The following is a 21,813-nucleotide window of genomic DNA, read 5'->3' on the forward strand; positions in this document are numbered from 1 at the left end:
CCCTCTGCATATGGTACACCTGCATTCACCGTTAGTGTCGGGCTACGTTAAAGTCACCGTGCGCCAGCGATTACCAATCGAAGGAGTTTCCTTCATTCTTGGTAATGATCTAGCTGGTGGGCATGTTTTTCCCCCGCCAGAAGTTGTTGATGTCCCCGCCCTTGCTGCTGACTCAGACTCCACTGCTTCAGAGGTGTTTCCTGCGTGCGCAATTACTCGTGCTCAGGCTCGTAAAATGGGTGAGATTGTGGTTTTGTCGGGGTCGTTTATGGCTACGCTTGATGAAGACGACTCTTTCGTGTCACCCATTGATTCTGTAAAAGTCTCCACATGTGACGTTCCTGAAATGATTCCTGAGGACATTAATCAGACCTTGAATATGACCAGAGAAATGTTGATCAAAGCACAGCAGGGTGATCATTCACTGGTGCCTTGTTTTACCTCTGTTGTGGACAGAGAGGGATCTAAGGCTCCAGTGAAATATTTCCTTGAGAACGGTGTGCTGTTGCGATCTTGGTCTCCTGACTCAACTGATTTACATAGGGTAAGTCAGGTTCTGGTGCCAAAGGAATATAGACTCCAGATTCTCAGTCTCGCACATGATGCCAGCTTAGCTGGACATCTTGGGGTCAAAAAAACTTATCACCATATACTACGTAACTTCTTTTGGCCTGGACTAAAATCAAAATCAAAATTGTCGCTCATGTCAGTGGGAAAGCCAAATAAACCGATTCCGCCAGCTCCTCTTCATCCGATTCCAGCGCTGGGTGAGCCGTTTGAGAGAGTTCTGTTGGACTGTGTAGGCCCGTTGCCAAAAACAAAATCAGGCCACCAGTACATGTTAACGGTAATGTGCGCTGCCACTCGTTTTCCAGAGGCAATTCCATTACATACATTAAAGGCAAACACTGGGCCTCTCATCCCCTTGTCTCATAAAACAATCTAATCAGCAAATAAGTATTAAGATTATATATTAAATACATGACACTCGATACATAACTAGCCAAATTAAAGCTTTCTGATTAACCCTCTGGGGTCGACGGACCCCGAGTCTCCATTTCAACTTGGGTCGAACGTGCGGACTTCAAACTATTGTTAAATCCTCTCAATTCTTTTGATCTTTGGGCTGAAGGACGGACAATACTCTGTGTATAAATGCTCAATCAACAATCTTTTATTTCATACAATTCAACACAAACCATCCGGAGGGGAGATGAGCGCGGGAGGGTGTCCGCCTGATCTCGAAGTGTCTGAGCATTCCTCACATTCTTATAGCTTCAGCCCCCCTCCAAAGTCATAAAACCTAAACATCCACATTCTTTCTCTCTCTCAGTCAGCCTAAGTTATGACCTTGGCTTCCTGTGCAGTATGTTCTGTTCTTTTCTAATCAGACAAATAAGGCCATGATTCTCTGAAAACAGTATTTCTTATAACTCAGCAGTATCATGCATCATAAAACAATATCATTCATTCACAATAAATCAGCAGTCTAATGTAATACAAATCAGTTTAATAAATCTAATAGTTATCACCTCTTCTAAGTCAGGATAATAATGCAAACTAAAACTACATAATGATTTCACAATCTTTAATTAGGGGTCTAACGTGGCATAAGATAATATAATAATCTCACACTATATACCAGTTTTTAAATTGTGTTGATAGGCCACGTAAAACCGATGTTTTTTGTTTTTTGAATAAAACAGGGGCGTTTACTCCGGGAAGAAACGGCCCATCTTCTCCAGAATTGTCCTGATCACACACAGCAAATAAGAGAATAAAGGAAACCATGGCAACTATGTTAATCCCTAGACCCAAAACTTTTCACAGCAGGACACCAGAGGAACACCGTCTGGACATCAGAAGTTCTGTACAGCAGCGGTCCGTGAGTTGTTTGGTACAAGGCCACGAGAGTTGAGGCTCCGGTGTGAAATTTATGGTTTTCAGGGTTTTTATCGTTAATTTGGTTTCCCTGGGTCTTTCCCTTGTTGTAGATGTGTCTTATTTTGAAAGAAATATTTACACGTTACCATAGCGACCAGGGAGCATTAAGCGGCAGAGAGGAGGATGTGTTACGGATTCAAATATCGAGGAGGGATACAGGAGGAATCCAAATCACAACACTGGTCCAGGAGGGTTAGGTCAAATGATGATTTTAATGAACACACGTGTGGGGAGATGTACACTGCAAAACATCAGCCGTAGATCTCCGCCCAATAATACACAAGCAGTTGTTTTTATAACATCAGGGTAATATTTATGACGCCCCCTCATGCGTCAAGCAGACACAATACATGCATAAGCTTCAAAACCACAAATGTTCTGGTAACGACTTTTGACACATTTGAAAAGAACATTCTCTTCGTCTCCACGCCAGGCGCATCCAGTAGCTCATCTTACCCTCGCTTATCTCCGAAACCTCAGAGCACGTCCTACAACAAACTATCACTTATGCAGGCACAAAATGCAGTTGCAAGCTTGCAAAATATGTCTGAACTCTTACCTAGAAATGAATCTACCTACAATGTGTGTGTATGTGTGTCCCGACCTCAATTGCACTCTGTTTCACCTCTCGCCTCGCCTACTAAAGCTCCCAACCAGACAGAGGCCACTCTCATATGTGTACTAACCTAACTGAAAGTATATATCGTTAGCTTCATAGCATAAGTGCCTAAGTCATTGACTTAGTCAAATGACTTAGGCAATTATGCTATGAAGCTAACGATATGTAATATATTGAATAAATGTTTTAATCAAATGGCCCTACTTAAAGCTTAATAAAAACATAAATGAACAAAGGATCATACTGAATAATATGGTATAAGTGTTTTGTAAGCGTGTAAGCAACCTTTCCATAGCTCTAAGTCACTTTACTCAATAGATCAGCCGGACATCACGCCGGACGAAGCTTCTGACCATCAATTAACTCACCGCGCTTCAACTCTTTAAAAGCACCAAAATGCGATGTGTATAAAATGATTACAGTTGCACCTGCAATGAAAGATTATTATGTGATTATGCTAACACCTGAAATACAGACTTTAATGTAATATCAACAGCTTCAATAAATGCTTTAATGCAATGCTTGTTATGTGGTTCTAATGCAATGATAATGACTTAATACAAGGTTAATTAATACAATGATAATACAGATAATAAGTAACAGTGAAATCATTTGTCCACAGGACTATGCTGCTAATAAAGTTACAAAATTACATAGTACATTGACATTTATTATTATATTTACAAAATACCACAGTTTTTGTCTGGGTCGGATCATTTTATGGGGTTGTATTTATTCGCGACACCTTAAAGGCAGCTCCGTGTCTGACATGAACCGCTCTGTGGCGCAAAAAAGGTTGGGGACCGCTGCTGTACAGCATGAGGATTAATAGGACCGTACTCATATGAATATGATGTGTAAATTCATTTATTCTTGTACATCAACGCCGTAGCGGCCCAATTCTTCACCCCAGTGAAGAGGTGATCGTTTTCTCCTTGTTTTAATAAATTAAGCCGTTTGGTCTTTGTTCCCCACAACATATCACCAATTTGAAAAAAACTTGTAAATAACTCATGAAAGAATAAAGTTACGTTGAAACCAAGCACACCATTGTTTTTCTTGTGACATTACCAATAAGTTTGATGTGTCACATGGCCCTCTTCCTATTAAAAAAACAAAAGTTGTATCCAAGATGGCCGACTTCTAAATGGCCACCATGGTCACCACCCATCTTGAGGAGTTTGCCCCCTCACATATACTAATGTGCCACAAACAGGTCTTTAATATCACCAACCATTCCCATGTTATTACGGTGTATCCATATAAATGGACCACCCTGTAGAGTGTCTACCTCCTCAGGCTGGACTTCAGGAAAAAAAAATTTTTTCAACTTGAAAACAGTCTAATAAAATAAATCAACTAAATTTCAGATTACTGCCTTGTTCTGCAGCTTCTAACCACATAGACTGGTGTAGTTTGGTCACTTCTCCTCTGTGTTGGTTTACACGTTGAGATTAATCTGTAATTGATCCAATTACAGATTAATCAGACTGGTTGACTGACAGAAAAGATGATCAGAGAAACAGCTACCACCACCACCATCATCATCATCATCATTGACACCAGAAAAGAAGAATGGGTAGAGTTTCTCAGTAAAGGAGCAGCCAGTAAAGGAGTAGATAAGAACTGCATCATCTACATCATGAAAGGAAACCAGACCCTAACTCTAAAAGAAAATTAAAGAAAGGTTCTTTTTAATAGGAAATTCCTCAGATTGATTATATATTTATAACAATTTCAAAAAACAATCAACTAAAGTTCCGCTTACTAGCTTTTTCTGTAGCTTCTAACTATGTCACGTGATTTTGATCAACAGGTGCGGTTTGGTCAGTTCTATTGTTAGGACTTCTTACTGTGTTGGTTTAAATGCTGAAATTAACCTGTAATTGATTCAATTTCCCCTTGGAAAAGAGAGACTGACTGATAGATCAGTTGTCACCATCACCCATCACAGGACAGATGATCAGAGGTGGACAGATTTTACCATCATCATTAACACCGGGACAGAACAATGGGTAGAGTTTCTCAGTGAAGGAACAGCCAGTAAAGGAGTAGATACGTGTTGCATCCTCTACATCATGAAATGAGACCAGACCCTCTTCATAATCCACAAACACCCCCAGCTTCTCAGGATAAGACTGAAAAGAAACACGGATTGGAGGGTCCTTAAGAGCTACACAAAGATTTTCATTTGCCTTAAAAACACACCAGTAACCTTTCTTGGGAGTCCACTCAAATGTGAATTCTTCCTTCCTGTTGACTGACTCTCTGACCACTCCTAACATCCAAAAGGTTTTTGCTTTAACTTGAACCTCAATGTAAAATCTGCCTGATGAGAAACTCTGCTTTCCTAAAACAATGGGAAATTCAGAAAATCTCTTTGGGTTGTCTGGAAAATCATTCTCCTCTTGATCAACGTGTACTTGTTTTCCATTATCAGACAGGATGAGTTTAGGATGTGCTGTATCAGGATCAAGAGTCACATCCACTGCATACTGCTGGACCCTCTTCAGCTCAGCATCAAACAAGTCTTCAAACTCTTCATTGAGTGTTTCCTTCAGCTGATCCACAGCTCTCACCACAGTCCCCTCATATGATGGTGGATGGATACTGACCTCTGTCCAGTCCTTGGTGGCTGGAGCAGCTTTCACGGATGAGAAGCCTTGGAGGAGGTGGAGGTGATCTTTAGAGCGTGAGAGCTGCTCCACCTCAGAGCTTCTCTTCATCAGCTCAGAGATTTCCTGTTCCAGATCTGTGATGAAACCTTCAGCCTGTTTCTCTGTTGTTTCCTGTTTATCTTCAATCTCCTTTATGAGCTCGTTCAGGCTTCTGTCAACAGACTCCTTCAGAGCAGTGAAGACCTGAACACCTTCTGCTTTCTTTCTGTCTGCAGCATCTTTACTCATCTTCACTGACTCTTTGATCTCCTGAATCTTCAGTCGTCTCTTCTGGATCATCTGTTGAGTTTCAGCCTCAGTCTCCCCCAGTTCTGCCTTCTTTCCTTCATATTCTTCTCTCAGAGGAACAAACTCATGAGTCCTGTGGTCTATAACAGAGCAGAGCATGCAGACACATGTCTGATCGGTCTTACAGAACAGCTCCAGAGGTTTATCATGCTTCATACACATCCTGCCTTCCAGGTTCTCCTCAGGATCAATCAGCTGATGTCTTTTCAGACCTTTCATTGTCAGGTGAGGCTCCAGGTGAGTCTGGCAGAAGGAGGCCAGACACACCAGGCAGGACTTCAGAGCCTTCAGTTTGGTTCCAGTGCAGATGTCACAGGGAACTTCTCCTGGTTTGGCAGCTTGTTGCTCTGAGCTGCAGCTGCTGACTTTCTGCTGAGCTTCATGTCTGAACTGAGAAACCATGTCAGAGATAAAAGTGTTGATGTGCAGCTCAGGTCTGGTCTCAAACACCTTACACATGGGGCACTGACACCTCTCACTGATATCCCAGTGTTGACTGATGCAGCTTTTGCAGAAGTTGTGTCCACATGGTGTGGAGACTGGATCAGTGAAGACATTCAGACAGATGGAGCACAGAAACCGATCTTCAGATAGAAGACAGCTGGCAGCAGACATGTCTGCACCCTGAGTGAGAAAGAAAAGAAAATGTTTTTATTTTAAATTGAGTTTTAATTAAATCTATGGATTTTATTTAGTTTCTGATTCTGATCCTTCCAGACCGTAATCTGCTTTAGTCTGTACGTCTGTTTTATACCAAGGAACACAAGTTGTGTTCCTGTCCTATCAAGAACTCTAACAAAGAATTTCATACAGTGGTTTTTACATTCACCATGTTAGTTTCTTTGAAATTTTGGTACCACTGTCTCTGTTGCTTTTTGCATGTTTTGTTTTTATGTCAGGATCAACCAGTATGGCTGCTGAGTCAGCAGATTCTGGTATACAAAATGTATTTACTCTCAGTGCACATAATGCACTTGAGTGTGTTTTATTTCTTAAACATAAACAAATTTAGACAATGATGCCCTCAACACAGATTCAAAATAACCCTGTAAATGTAGTGACAAGTAACAATCTGTAAAGCTCTCAATTAGCAAGTTAACTGATATCAGGTGCAGGTTTTCAAGATTAGTGGATGATCCTTTTATACCCAAAGGTTCAGTCTTTGCAAAAGGGGTTGTAGCTCACCACTGTTTGTGGAACTTCATGAGAAAATTATCTTTCAATATAAAAACATTGTTTCTCTCATCATCTATGGTACATAACATTGTGAAGAGATTCAGGGAGAAATCACTGTGCATAAAGGTCAAGCAAGGAAACCACTGCTGAATGTGCGTGACCTTTAAGTACTTAGGAGGTATTGCGTTCAAAACCATCACGCTATTGTGACTGACAGAGCCTCATGGCCTTAGATGTACTTCAGAAGTCATTGTACAATATCACAATCCGCAGCTTTATTAAGAAATGCAGCCTAAAGCTGAAATGTGCAAAGAGGAACCAATATAACAATTTTGTGCAGAAACATCAGTGTTTTCTGGGTAAAAGCTCACTGAGTTAATGGGAAAAACTGAAAATCCTTTCTTTTTTTTACTCGCCTGTTAAATGAAAGTTGAATGTAATTACACAATTGTAGATTTCAGTTTTTATTCCAGTTTTAGAAAGTTTTTTGGGTCGGCCTTGTCATTTTTGAGATATTATGCAAATGCAAGAAAGCAGCCATACATAAGTGATAAACATGCACACTAGAGGACACATCCTGGTCAAAAAGGACTCCAAGATTCCTCACAATGTTACTGGAGGCCACAGTATTGCCATGCAAACAAAATATGTGGTTAGATACCATATTTCTAAGAGTTTTAGTGTTGAGTACAATATTCAGCCTGCTGCCAGTATTTTACTGTTAAATATACAAGGTGATAAATAAGAAACGTAAAGCTGAATAAAGCTTAGGAATATTACTAATATCTAAAGATATCTAAATAAAACTTCAAAGCTCAAAAAACACAGAACGCTGGGTAAGAGACCCAGGACCATAATATCTCTATCCTCTGCAGCCCTTTAAAACATTTCTTAATGTAAGTAAAAACTAGAAATAATCACAATAAAATAAAATCAAAACTTAAAACACAGTTAATAGCAATACAAATGTGTTAAAATTAGGTATAAAAACAGGCTTTAAAGCAATAATAAAAGCCTGGTTAAACAGAGAAGTTTTCAACTGCTCATTAAATGAGTCCACAGGGTCAGCTGGAAGTTTCACAGCTTTTGTGCCACAGACTGAAAGTCCCCTGTGTTGCTCTCTGTTTTTTCTTGTACCTGAACAGCAAAGAAGGAAACTTACCTGTACTTAGTTTCAGCTTTAAGAGCGAATAAATATGTGACAATGTCTCAGCTCAGGACCGTGTTCTAGGCTCTGACACTGAACGACACAGCTGATGATTAATCTTTAGACACAGAAGTCTGGCTGCTCTCTATCAGCCCGTCACAGCAGCTGCAAAGCCAGCGAACCATGCATGCACTTTCTTCATTCTACAGATTGTGGCAGCCTAGGTGCAGAGCTGCAATTCTACACGTTGAATGAAGAAGCTAAGGAAGTGTTTGACACACAGTAGGATTGTTTCTATTTTGTTGTCTTTTTTTTCTGAGTCTCTTGATTCTTGAAGTCTATTTCTCGTTTATTTACTTAACGACACTTGCTACTGTGAAACAGCTGCAATTGAGCGGTTTCAGACCTTCCCCCCAACCAGCCTTATCTCTGCTGTCACAGATCAGGATTGGTGGAAGTGAAAGTAAAAGGGGAAAAACAGGGGTTGGTGGGGGGTGCAAAACGATTACATTAATGGAACTTTAAATTTATTTTTTTTGTACCATGTTCACGATTCAAAATATTCAGCTGACAGAAATTTTGATGACTCAAATATTTAAGTTAGTAACTTATTTAATTCTCAGGTCCAGTTGGTCCAGCAAAATATGAAGCTGGCTCAGCTGATTGCCGAACAATCTCACTTGTGGTTGTTCGCTTACATCAACCTGTAGGTTAACCAGTCATGTTTTTGTGATATCATGAAACACATACTGAAAGAGAGGACACATGCATGAGTGAGAACACAACAGAGAGAAATGCAGACAATATACACACAAAGAGGACTACAAGGGAACAGGCCACAGGTGGGAACACAGCTGACACTAAACTGAATGATGGCGCAGGGGAAGCAAAACTGAACAGAATCCGATTGTTCAGGCTGACGTCACTAGCCGTGTCTGGGTCTAAACTCCGCTGCAGGTCCATATATCAAACGATCACTATGGCATTACTGAGAGTTGAAAAACTGTCTAAAGTCTTTCATCTTTAATAAAATGATCAGCGTTCTGCTCTACCAGGTGTAATAATTGAGTTTAACATCCAGGCATCCATGAAAACGGAATTTATGACATTTAACGGAGTTAGAAGTTAGCAGGAAGTTAGCTCGCTAGCTTCTATCTAAATACAATATAGCATGTCCTGACTGCGGGGTTTTGGAAACAAATTCAAACGTACAGCTCTGTTATCACTTCCAGCATAAATGAAGACAGAAAACTAAACAGCAGTGACGTTTGTAGGGTTACTGAAGTTGGGCTAGCTGGTATATAATGATGTGCTACGTGACCGCTAGCGACATAGCTATGTTAGCATAATATAAACAAGCTAACTTTTTTTCCCACTCAATAAAAGTTAACGTGAGTGTTCTCGGTGGTCAGGAACAAATGTAATCGCATGGCAGGATGCTGTAAAAGGACCAAACTTCAGCCAGGAGAACAACTGAGATAATCCATCCACAATACGAGGTTAGTCATTTATATACTGCTGCATGGGCTGGGCTGTAGTTACATCCTAAGGTTTTAAAAACTGAGCTTAAATAAATGATTAGTGGTAATAAACGCCGAGGGAGGTCAACAGGGATCACTGACTGTTTTAGGAGCTTTTTGAGATCAAATAGAAGAAAATACATAACATTAAACATGTTAACAACACAAAAGCCATATTAGACGCAGACTACTTTAGACCCGGAAGTAGGATTCGTCGCGTCATCACTGAACAACCGGATACACATGAGATAGAAGATTAACAAAGCAGGAAGTACAAACACTGAGAGCATGACTAAGACACGTGGGATTGACACTGGGACTAGGGAGAAAACAGACAGTCATGGGTTTGTGACCGGGAAGGCTGAAAGACAGAGACTATACTGTGGAAAACTGAGCTGAAGAAAAACTAATATAGAACTAGGACATAAACCATGACAAACACAAAAATTAGTTCAAAGATGTCTTAGAGGAGAAGAGAAAATAATTCCAAAATAAAGCCAACATGTGCTGCACAGTGAAGCTGGAATAAAGAAAAAACAGAGTGAAACACTGAAGCAGCTCTGATGAGCTGAATCATCACTAATCAAACACACACAATGATTTAAATGTTTTAAATAAAGAACTGGGCCTGGCTAAGAGCGCCCTCTGCTGCATTTTCACTTAAAGTGCTGCATTTTTGTCATCTTAATCCGGGCTGAACATCAGAGAGAAAAAATAATGAAAACTTAGCTGACTAGATGCAACTAAAGAATTGCATTTTCCAAATTTATTTATGACATGTATGATAGATTTCATGCTACTGGCGTAAATGTGGGTCTTTCTAAAAGAACTGGCCTTGCTGTCACTTCAGAGGTAAAAAGGCTGAAGTTCACCGGCTGATTATCATGTGGATCAGGGAAATTATTTTACTGCTATTGGTAAATAATCATCATCATTACTATTGTATTAATAATATAATCTGCAGCATTCAGTTCAGTTCAGTTCAGTTCATTTTTATTTCAAACATTTCAAACATGTGCCTTCACAATCATTACAAAATATCATTCCATTATTTGTTTGAAAAGGAGTAGGCTGAAGTATTTACTTATTTGTCCCTACCCCCTCAAGTTTTACCTCTCATTCATTTAATTTTTTTTGTCTTAAATTAAACAAACAACATATGAAACATATGAAACATATGAAGTAAAACAAAACATAACATACATAAATCAAAACAAGAAATTAGCAAGCCCCACCACAGTATAGTTTCTTTCATATAAAAAATACAGAATGTGTATATTTGCAGATACACAAGTTATGGAAAAACAACAAACCAAAACAAAACAAAAAAAAAACAAAAAAGAACCGCAACACCATTTCCAGCAACATTACCGTCCTGGGTTAACCCCGTTTTCTTCATTCTTATACTTATTTAAAATTAGGTTTTTATATTTTACTTTAAACTGTTTTATGTTTTGACTGTCTTTTATTTCTTCTGTTAGACTGTTCCATAATTTAACTCCTGCAATTGAGATAGACATAGTTCTTAAAGTTGTTCTAGCACTTTGTATTTTTAAATTCCATCTCCCTCTTAAGTTATACCCACCTTCTCTTTCTATGAACAATTTACAGATTTCTTTGGGAAGCAGTTTATTTCTTACTTTATACATTATCTGCGCTGTTTTAAGCTTCACCAAGTCTTGGAATTTGATAGCTTGCATTTTGACAAAGAGTGCATTTGTATGGTCCCTGTACCCTACATTATTTATTAATCTAATGGCCCTTTTCTGTATTATAGTTATTGTTTGTGTGTTACTTTTGTATGTGTTTCCCCAGACCTCTACACAGTAGCTCATATATGGCAGTAGTAAAGCACAGTATAAAATGTGCAGTGCTTTCTGATCCAACATATGCTTTGCTTTCCCCAGGACGGCAATGCCCCGTGCCAATTTCCCCCGAACACAAGTAATGTGTGGCTTCCAACAGAGCTTGTGGTCAATGATCACCCCAAGAAATTTTATTTCATTTACTCTTTCTAAATATACATTGTCAACACATATTTCTACTTCGATATTTTTCTTTTGGTTTCCAAACAACATAAATTTGGTTTTATCTAGATTCAATGATAATTTATTTATATCAAACCACTTCTTTAATATCGTTAATTCCTGTGTGATCATTTCCAAAACCTGTGGCAATTCCCCACCTGCACACAGTATATTTGTGTCATCTGCAAATATTACAAACTTTAAAATCTCCGATACTCTGCAGATATCATTTAAGTACATAATAAACATTTTTGGACCCAGTACTGAACCTTGAGGTACTCCACAAGCTATATCCATCAAATTAGATTTATATTCATTTATTTGTACATATTGTTGCCTATTCCCTACATAGCTTTTTAACCATTCCAAAACCACTCCCCTAAACCCGTACTTTTCCAGTTTTTTTAATAGAATTTCATGATTAACAGTATCAAACGCCTTCTTTAGATCTAAGAAAACTCCGAGCGCATACCTCTTATTATCCATACATTCCGTTATCTTTTCCATTAAATCTATCAGTGCCAAAGCTGTTGATCTGTTGTTTCTGAACCCATACTGACTATCTGTCATTAATTCATATTTTTCCACAAAACTGTCAAATCTTTTTATGAAGAGTTTTTCCAGTATCTTAGAGAACTGGGAGAGTATTGACACTGGTCTATAGTTTGTAAAATGATGTCTTTCATTGATATTGCATTCAGAGGTTTAAACAGTGTGTGTCTTTCAGAAAGACTAAGTTGCAGGCAGGAGTTGACAGGAAGTTGCAGAGAGTTTGCAGAAGTGAAAGCAGAGTCTAAGTTATTCTGAGGAGCAGGTTAGACGAGGCTATTTGAATTACTGGGTTATTCAAACTGTCTGTTATACGTTTATATTCTTTTATTAAGCTTTTAGTAGAGGTTCTTGATTAAAACATTTATTCAATATAGTACATATAGTTTCAGTTAGGTTGTTACACATAAGGATGAGCCTCTGTTCTGGTGAAAGGTCAGAAGTGCAACGGGTGAGATAAGAGAGCATGTAAGGTCAACACATACACACACATACATTAGTTAGACTCATTTATAGGTGAGAAGTTGGTCATGTTTGTCTCTGGAAAGAGGAACAGCGTCTGGCAGGATGTGGGGCTCATGTTCCAGACGATGTTCTTTTAAACCGTGTTAAAAGGCATTGTGGTTTTAATTGGACGTATGTATATATTCTGTCTGTGACGTATGAATGGGCGTCATTAATTCAAACCCTGATGCTATAAAAATCTGTGTATGCTTTGATTAAGTCGAAGATCAATCCCTGTCTGCGTACAGACTGGTTTTCCCACGCGTGCATTCATTAAAATCAATTGTTTGACCAAGCTCTGGACCATAGTTGTTTGTACTCTCCTTCCTCAATATGTGAACCTTAACAATCATCAAAGAAGAAATAAAAGTTTAGAATTGTATTTATTGTATTCTGAAAAAGCATGGTGTACATATTAAAAAAATATTTTCAGAAACCCTGATTTTGATATTTAAGAAAAGGTGAATGAAAATAATAAAATATTAACATGTTTCCTCAAACGTGTGTACAGTATATGCTTTAATGTCTGTGCCTTTGAACACTGAAAGCAAAAGAAAAGGAGAGTTTCTATTTTGTTATGTTGTAATCTTTTTTTCAACTTGAAAACAGTTTAACAAAAACTCAACTGACTCGAATCTGCAGCTTCTAACTGTATATCATGATCATGATCAGCAGCTGCAGTTTTCTCAGTTATGTTTTTTATGACTTCTTTTCTGTGTCAGCTGAAAGATTGAGATGATTCTGTATATGGTCCAGTTTCCACATGGTAAACTATCAGACTGACTGATTGACAGGACAGATGATCAGAGGTTTAATTTTTTTACCACAACTGTTCTCATCATCATTATCAACATTAACTTTGGGACAGAACAATGGGTAGAGTTTCTCAGTGAAGGACCAGCCAGTAAAGGAGTAGATCACATCTACATCATCTACATCATAAAAGGAGACCAGACCCTCCTCATAATCCACAAACACCCCCACCTTCTCAGAACCACGCTGAAGAGAGAGTGGGACTGTGGGATCTTCAAGAGCTCCACAAATGTTTTCATATGCTCCTACTGTCCAGAGACCATTCGCAGGACTCGGTGTGATGACTTCCTTCCTGTTGACTGACTCTCTGACCACTCCTAAAACCCAGTCAGGCTTTTCTTTAACCTGAACCTCAAAGTAAAATCTGCCTGAAGAGAAACTCTGCTTTCCTAAAACAAGACGCTCCACAGAAAATCTCTCTGGGTTGTCTGGAAGATCATTCTCCTCTTCACCACAGTGTACTTGTTTTCCATCATCAGACAGGATGAGATAAGGATGTGCTGTATCAGGATCAAGAGTCACATCCACTGCATACTGCTGGACCCTCTTCAGCTCAGCCTCAAACAGCTTCTTCATGTCTTTACTGAGAGTCTCCTTCAGCCGACCCACAGCTCTCACCACAGTCCCCTCATATGATGGTGGATGGATACTGACCTCTGTCATCAGCTCAGAGATTTCCTGTTCCAGATCTGTGATGAAACCTTCAGCCTGTTTCTCTGTTGTTTCCTGTTTATCTTCAATCTCCTTTATGAACTTTTTCAAACATCTCCTGAGAGTCTTCCTCAGAGCAGTGAAGACCTGAACACCTTCTGCTTTCTCTCTGTCTGCAGCATCTTTACTCTTCTACACTGACTCTTTGATCTCCTGAATCTTCAGTCGTCTCTTCTGGATCATCTGTTGAATTTCAGCCTCAGTCTTCCCCAGTTCTGCCTTCTTTCCTTCATATTCTTCTCTCAGAGGAACAAACTCATGAGTATTGTGGTCAAAAACACAGCAGAGCATGCAGACACATGTCTGATCGGTCTTACAGAACAGCTCCAGAGGTTTATCATGCTTCATACACATCCTGCTTTCCAGGTTCTCCTCAGGATCAATCAGCTGATGTCTTTTCAGCCGTGAAGCTGTCAGATGAGGCTCCAGGTGAGTCTGACAGTAGGAGGCCAGACACACCAGGCAGGACTTCAGGGCCTTCAGTTTGGTTCCAGTGCAAATGTCACAGGGAACTTCTCCTGGTTTGGCAGCTTGTTGCTCTGAGCTGCTGCTGCTGACTTTCTGCTGAGTTTCATGTCTGAACTGAGAAACCATCTCAGAGATGAAAGTGTTGATGTGCAGCTCAGGTCTGACTTCAAATGCCTTTTTACATAAAGGACACTGACACCTCTCACTGATATCCCAGTGTTGACTGATGCAGTTTTTGCAGAAGTTGTGTCCACATGGTGTGGAGACTGGATCAGTGAAGACATTCAGACAGATGAAGCACAGAAACCGATCTTTCGATAGAAGACAGCTGGCAGCAGACATGTCTGCACCCTGAGTGAGAAAGAAAAGAAAATGATTATATTTTAAATCGCAGTCACATTTAAAATGAACCTATTTTGCTTTTCTTTCTCTTCTGTCACATATCTCCCTTTCCAGTGGTGGATTTTCGCGCTAAAAATGACCAGAGTTTCAAATAATTGTAAATGTACCTGTTTTTATACAGCTATATATCCGGTCTTTAAGTCTGATGTCGTTAGCTGTTTCCGGGTTCAAACTCCACTTCAGGTCCCAAAGTCAAAAGAACACTGCAACATCACTGAGAGCTATGAACTGTCTAAATTCTTTCATCTTAAATAAAGTGATTAGTGTGGCTGCTCTACCAGGTGTAACCACTAAGTTTAACATCCAGGCATCCATGAAAACAGAATTTATGAAGTTTAATGGACTTCAAAGTCAGTAGAGAGTTTGCTCGCTAGCTTACACCTAAACATAATACAGCATGTTCTGACTGAGGGATTTCTGAAAAATTAAAACGTACAGCTCTGCTACCACTTCCGACATAAATGAAGACAGAAAACTAAACAGTAGTGACGTTTGTAGGGTTACTGAAGTTGGGCTAGCTGGTATATAGAAATGTGGCTAGCTACACAGCTATGGTTAGTATTGTCATGGGCTGGGTCTATGACTGAGCATTTTGAGTTCATTTTGTATTTCTAATTTCTTATATTATATTGAAAGTATGAAAAGTTCTTGTGTTGGTATTATTGGTTAGGATTTAGTTGAATTTTTATTGCAGTTTAGGTTTTCATGTGTAAATCTGTTCTTGTCTCCTGTGTCAGTATGTCAGGTATTTCTTGTCTGTGTGTTTCATGTTGTCAAGCCAGTGATGTTATGTCTACGTCTTTCCATGTTTCCTGTTACTTTTCTCTGTGGTATCATGAGGTTCATTTGTGTCAGCTGTTTCCCTTTGTCAGTGTTTTCCAACCACTGCGACCTGGTGTGCTGTAAGAAATGATCAGCTGTGTCTTGGAAGATTATCTGGTTCCGTTTGATTAGCACTCTAAGTCAGCGGTCCCCAACCTTTTTTGCGCCATGGACCAGTTTATGCCCGACAATATTTTCACGGACCGGCCTTTAAGGTGTCGCGGATAAATACAACAAAATAAAACTAGTACCGGTACTGAAAAAAAGAAGATTTATTCATAACACATGTGAAAAGACCCAGGAAAATAGAGTTAACGATAAAAACGATAACAAAATAACGCTGAAAACCGATAAAAACCCTGAAAACCATAAATTTCACACCTGAACCTCAACTCTCGTGGCCCGGTACCAAACGACTCACGGACCAGTACCAGTCCGAGGCCCAGGGGTTGGGGACCGCTGCTCTAAGTGACAGGCATGAGTAACTGGCAAAACAATTACATTCTCCACTAGGGGGCAGTAACTACCTGCTCTAATTAAATGAGCTGCCACCTGCCAGTGAAACAGAAGAAGATGAAGAAGAAATTACATAATAGTCTTTCTTCGAGTCAGACAACACAGCGTGTAATAGCAATAGATAAATATTTGAAAAGAAAAAGTAGCCATCCTGACCCGGGTCCTGGAGAAAATTCCAATCCATTTTTTTTTTTTTTTTTTTTTTTTTGCCTGTCCCGTTTGGCTCTTTTGCCATCAGAATTGTTGTCTAAAGGCAAAGAAAGATGCCCAACGGATTTACTTTACCAAATTGACCATCCCAGCCTTGCCATAATGGTCCATTTGATTCACCTTTTATTGTTTATTTTATTTTCACTTACTGAATATGGGACAGACTTGACTGGGGGAAAGAAGGAGAGAAAGAAAGAGGGAAAGAGAAACAGCTGAGAAGAGGGACGGGGGAGAAGGGCAAAAACCAAAAACCAACAGAATGAGCAGAAAAAGAAAAAAAAGAAGAAAAAAAATGCATATATCAATCACCTGGGTCACCTGCTGAGAAAGAAAACAGAAAACAAGCAGAAGAGAACAAGAGTAATAGAATAAACAACATCACAATGATATATGGGAATATGACAGTAAATACTAAATATTAAACATTATTGTGCAGCACATAAGATCAACAGAACACAGTGTGCTTTGAGGTAGGAGCCAAAAAGGGTGTAGTTTGTGGGTGTGATCACCCGTGTGTACACCTGTGAGCATGGACGCGTTTGTTTTTTGTTTTTTAAAAGGTTCCTTCATGTAATGATCTGCTAGAGGGTGTGGGGGGGCCACAGCCCCGTCCTCCAGGGCATGAAGCAGGTATGGAGGAGATCAAAACTCCAGACATCCAGAGGCCCCCAGAACACAAGAGACCAAGGAAGACCAACAGAGGGGCAGCAGCGCCACTGTCCCAGAAAGAGCTGAGGAGAGTCCCAGATGAGGGCTCACTCAGCAGCCGCGGAGCAGAAACCAGGGGGAGTTGCAGTGACGCGCCCGTGAGCTCCGCCGGCAGCCAGCCGTGCCTGAGTGACCGAGCCCCAGGCCGAGAGGCCGGGGGCACCCCACCTCCGAAGTGGCCCGAGCAAGCCCCAGGCTCCAGGCCCCGATAAGCGGCCGCCAAGGAGTGAGCCGGTGTGTACCTGGACGCCCACCCCCGGACACAAAGAACCACCAACGCACCGATGTCTGAGGGAGTCCGCCACTGGCAGGGGAAGTGGTGGTAGGGGGAGATAGGCCTCCATACCTTGGAGGGCCTAAGATGTCCCCAGAGAGGTGGCGCCTGACACCCAACCTGACATATAGACACAGAAATACAGGCACACACATATACAAACATCCATTCCCAGCCTCATGCTCTCATATACACTTACTCCACACTCAACCAACGTGGAGACAGACATAAAGAGACGCTGTACACACGATCACACTCCCCAAGCGTACTCTAAGCCCCGGGTCTAGGTACCCTTGCCCCTGGAGGGGGGGAACTGCCCCTAGACCCAGGTGGTGTTACCCTTTTCCCTGCGGTGGGGGGAGGCAGACCGCCCCGACTCCGCAGCAGCAGGGAGGCCCCACACTCCAGACCGCAGTCGGACGGCCAACTCCTCCTCCTAGCCCCCCCGCTCCAGCAGGTCGCAGAGAATGGGGGTGAGAGAAGACTCCAAACCTCCCTCCACCCGCTCATTGTAGTGTTGATGCATGTGTGTTCTAAGGTGCATTTAAAACCCAGGAGGGCATGGAGCTACCTGCCAGAGAGCAGCAGGTAAGCGCATGGTCCCTCCTGCTGGCCCTCAATGTCTACATGTATTTAACATTGAGAGGTGGGCAACGACGCCAGGGGTGGGATGTACACCCTGATGGTACTTTGGATTCCGTGTATCGTGCCCACCCCCAAGATCCTATATGTATGTGTAATGAGAGTGTGAGTAATGTGAATGTCTAAGTTTGGGATAAAATTGAGGCAGAGGCAGCCAGAAGGGGACGGGGGGGGGGGGGGGCCTCCTCTGCACCCTGGTGACATACCCCTACTCCAAGGTCCTGCATGTGTGGGTGGTTGTGGTGGAGCGGGAAGAGGGAGGCAGCTGGAGATGGGGAGGGAAGGAAGGGAGGGGCAAGTGACCCCTCCCTGGGGCCAGCTCCCCCGCTGACCCCAGTAGGCACCCCCATACCCCGCGACCCACCAGGGAAAGGGGGCCCAGGCCCATCCAGACCGGGGCCCAGCGCAGCAGCGCCTCCCGGCCCCACAGAGCCCAGGACAGTCCACCCAACCCCACCACAGAGAAAACTGCACCCACCCCACCATCCACTCTTCTTCCAGACTACATAAGACAATAAACACCCAGGCTGAGATCTTCCTCCACCTCTCCTGTATCTCCCACTCCTGCAGAGGGAGCTCCTGAGGAGAGGAAAGCTCCTGCAAGATGTGACAATCTTCCCCACCAGTTGAAGAGCCCCCCAGGTGGCTCGATGCACCGGCGGCACCCTGCCCCAGGGCTGGGCCCCCATGCACCCACCCGCCCACAACCCCGGCAACACACCAACCAGGACCCAAGCCCCCGAGGCCCGGCCCGGGCCCCAGCCCAGAGACGGAGCGCCCCCAGAACCTCACGCCCATCCCGGACCCACCCAGGGGCAGCCAGGTTACCAGGCCAGTAACCCACGTCCGTCAGCACAGACCCTCCCCTAGTCCCGCTGCACGCAGCCGCGAGGAAACAGTCACCTGAGAGCCAACAGAGCCCCTAACCGGACATGACCGCTACCCCGGGTTGAGCCCCCCAAGGAAAATGCCTCCGGGGAACCCCCCGACGCCCTAAGCCTGTCCCTACCCCCACACCAATCACAACAGTGAAGGCGGGACCAAACTATGACCCCCCACCCCCACTAGGTGATGGAGCTGATCAAAGGAGCCCAGAGCAATTGATCTGATGTGGTGGCAGAGGCTGTATCAAGACTAATGTAATCTAATAGATAATTTCTATATTGGTTAGAATTAAGATTATGATTATGAAAATTCCAATCCAGATGAAGGCCCTAGCATGAGTAGTGGTCAGAAGAAAGCAAAAAACGGTATACTGGGGACAAACTGAGCCAATCCCACTATATCTGGTGCGTGGGGGGAAGTTATCAATAGCCTTTTTGTGACATTTTTGTTTGGTGGTGTGCCCTGTAATTTTTCTAATGTGAAATATGTGCAGTGGCTCCAAATGGTTGGGAATGGTTGTGTTTCCACTTCCCCTAATCACCTCCTGTGTGTATTTAGTCTACATGTTTTTGTTCAGTCTTTGTCTGGTCGTCTGTGTTACCTCCCACCACGTCATGTCAGGATTAAGTCTTTCATGACTCAGCTCAGGTTTCATGTTTCTTGTTCTTGTTACCTCCTCATAGTTTCTCGCATACTCGTGTTCATGTCACCGTGTCATAGTTAACCATAGTTTCTCCCTGTCTAGGTTTCAGTTTAGTTTTCCCCTGGTTGAGCCTTGTTTTCTGTTTCATGTTTTTCAGCCTCAATAAATGGCTCGCCTTGTGTTTAACATAAGTTACGTCTCCTTCCATGTCTGCAATTGGGTCCCACTATTCACTCTACATACAGTCAGCTCCCACTGACCGTGACAAGCATAATGTAAACACATGAAGAAGAAGGATGAACGCAAACGTTTTTCCACTCAATAAAAGTTAACGCAGGGGTTCCCAGTGGTTAGGGACAAATGCAACTGCATTGCAGGACGCTGTAAACAGACCAAACTTCAATCAGGAGAACAACTGAGATAATCACGTCATCACTTAACAACCAGATAGTACTCATATAGTAATTAAAGCACTACACAACTTGCCTCATTCCCCCATTCATACAAGTATTTTTTCGATGCTCTTTCTGTTTAAGTGCTTTCTATCTAATATTCATACACATTCATACTCATAAGTAGGTCAGTGTATGTGAAAGTAGTCCTTGTGAGCCCAAAGTTCACATTTCAGTGTGCTCTGAACACTGTTTCACAGGTTATTTACTCCAAGTTTGATGACAATACCAGCCATCTTGTGTTAGACGGCATCATGAGTTTGAAACTAGAAATCAAAGGAGTCATGTTGAATGTTGTCAGTGTGAATACCTCACAGGTTGGATGTCAGTTAGAAGAGAAAGAGGAAGTCTGGAGTAACTTGGATGAAATAGCAGAGAGTGTCCCCAGTGGGAGAGAGTGGTGATATGAAAACACACCAGCTTCAGCAGTGTTATAATTATGTTTCCTGACACAGAGAGAGTTTAAATTTAAAACAGAGTGACTGTGATGCTTTGAACTCACCAGTGTTGGATAGAAGCTCTGCTGTGCTGTTGAAAAAGGCTGGATGAGCTCAGTTTAAGGTTCCTTTGAGGACAGACTGATTTTTTTCCCCACTGAATCAGCTGTGAAACAAAAAGTTTCATCTGATAAATGCTGGAATGCGATCCATCCAGACTTTTGTTCTGCTTCTTTGTTGTCAGGTTGGATTCCTTCTCAGAAACAGTTGGAGTTTTATTTTAATGCAAAAGTTAAAATAAGAGATTCAGAACTTCAGTCCAACATTTAGCATGCACTGCATCATGTCTTAAAGGGTTCAACAGCCAAAGAACAGAAGATGTTTTTTCTCCCAATCAAAGCTCCAGAAAAAATAAGAAACTCTTATTTTTTTATTAAATCTTAATTCTTTTTTTTTTTTAATTAGAAGAGTCACAGTTGTCAAAGCAGCAAATTGTGGTTAGCCTTTATGTTTGTTTGTTTTTACTCCTAGTCTGTAATCCAGTGTTCATGTAGAAGTAATCCACGTCATAAAGAGATGAGACTGTGTGGGGTCGCAAACTTTGAAGTCAATATGATAACCTTATCCCACCAACGCTGTGGAAGTCCAGCTTTTCAGATTCAATTAAAATTAAATCACTGAAAAAGGTCCTCTGGAAAAGAGTAGAATTCTTGGAACTGAGTTGATTAAACAGTGTCATATGAACATGCCCTGTGCATTTACAATAAAACAACACATAGAAAGCAAGCGAAGTGAAGCAAAGGTAACCCCAGGGTGTAGATAACTTTAAGCACACACAGCAGAGACACACAAAATGACAGACAGGAAATGAAAATGAGCGCAGAGAGAGAAAGAGTCCCAGGTGCACACGTAGCTGTGCCAAGCTGAATTAACCCTATATGTTTGGACTTGTCACCGTTGGTCATAACACAATCAGAGGTTACTTATTGATCCTAATTATTACATTTCAAACAGTACTGATCAACATCTGCTCGTACAACAGGGGCACAAACTTCATTAATATAATTGTGAATAAGATTTGTGGATAATATTTGTGGGTCTTGTGATTTTGAACATGTAGGTTAGCTGCTTATCACAGTGATTCTATTTAAAAGAAAAAACCTCTCCAGTGTAGGTATATATATAATGGTTACGAGTATATATGATTATATTATATATGTGAGTATATGTCCAGTGTGTACAGGTATATATGTCATTTAAAAAATACCCAACAACTGAACATTTGGACGTGCTGTTGAGAACGGCTGGATGAGCTCAGTTTGATTCTTGTTTAAAAGAAAGATTTTAAATTTCTTTCAGTTTCACTTTTTGAATTCTG

General features: G+C 41.4%; 1 protein-coding gene and 1 pseudogene across 2 annotated transcripts; both read right to left on the reverse strand.

Moving 5' to 3' along the window:
- Positions 1-4,328: 4,328 nt before the first annotated feature.
- LOC146641831 (E3 ubiquitin-protein ligase TRIM39-like) lies at positions 4,329-7,963 on the reverse strand. Its single transcript, XM_085397538.1, has 2 exons — positions 7,868-7,963; positions 4,329-6,153 (listed from the first exon to the last, which is right to left on the reverse strand). The coding sequence occupies exon 2, from the start codon at positions 6,142-6,144 to the stop codon at positions 4,492-4,494; it is 1,653 nt and encodes a 550-aa protein (XP_085253664.1). The 5' UTR covers positions 6,145-6,153; positions 7,868-7,963; the 3' UTR covers positions 4,329-4,491.
- Positions 7,964-13,226: 5,263 nt separating this feature from the next.
- On the reverse strand, positions 13,227-20,582 carry LOC146641832 (E3 ubiquitin-protein ligase TRIM21-like; annotated as a pseudogene). The gene is made up of 2 exons (XR_014909637.1): positions 20,501-20,582; positions 13,227-14,795 (listed from the first exon to the last, which is right to left on the reverse strand). The product of XR_014909637.1 is annotated as an E3 ubiquitin-protein ligase TRIM21-like (transcript).
- Between the last annotated feature and the right edge of the window lie 1,231 nt (positions 20,583-21,813).

This window comes from Rhamphochromis longiceps, linkage group LG23, assembly GCF_057381845.1.
Source record: "Rhamphochromis longiceps isolate RC_006_pf linkage group LG23, R_longiceps_female_GT1.1, whole genome shotgun sequence".
Taxonomy (NCBI): domain Eukaryota; kingdom Metazoa; phylum Chordata; class Actinopteri; order Cichliformes; family Cichlidae; genus Rhamphochromis; species Rhamphochromis longiceps.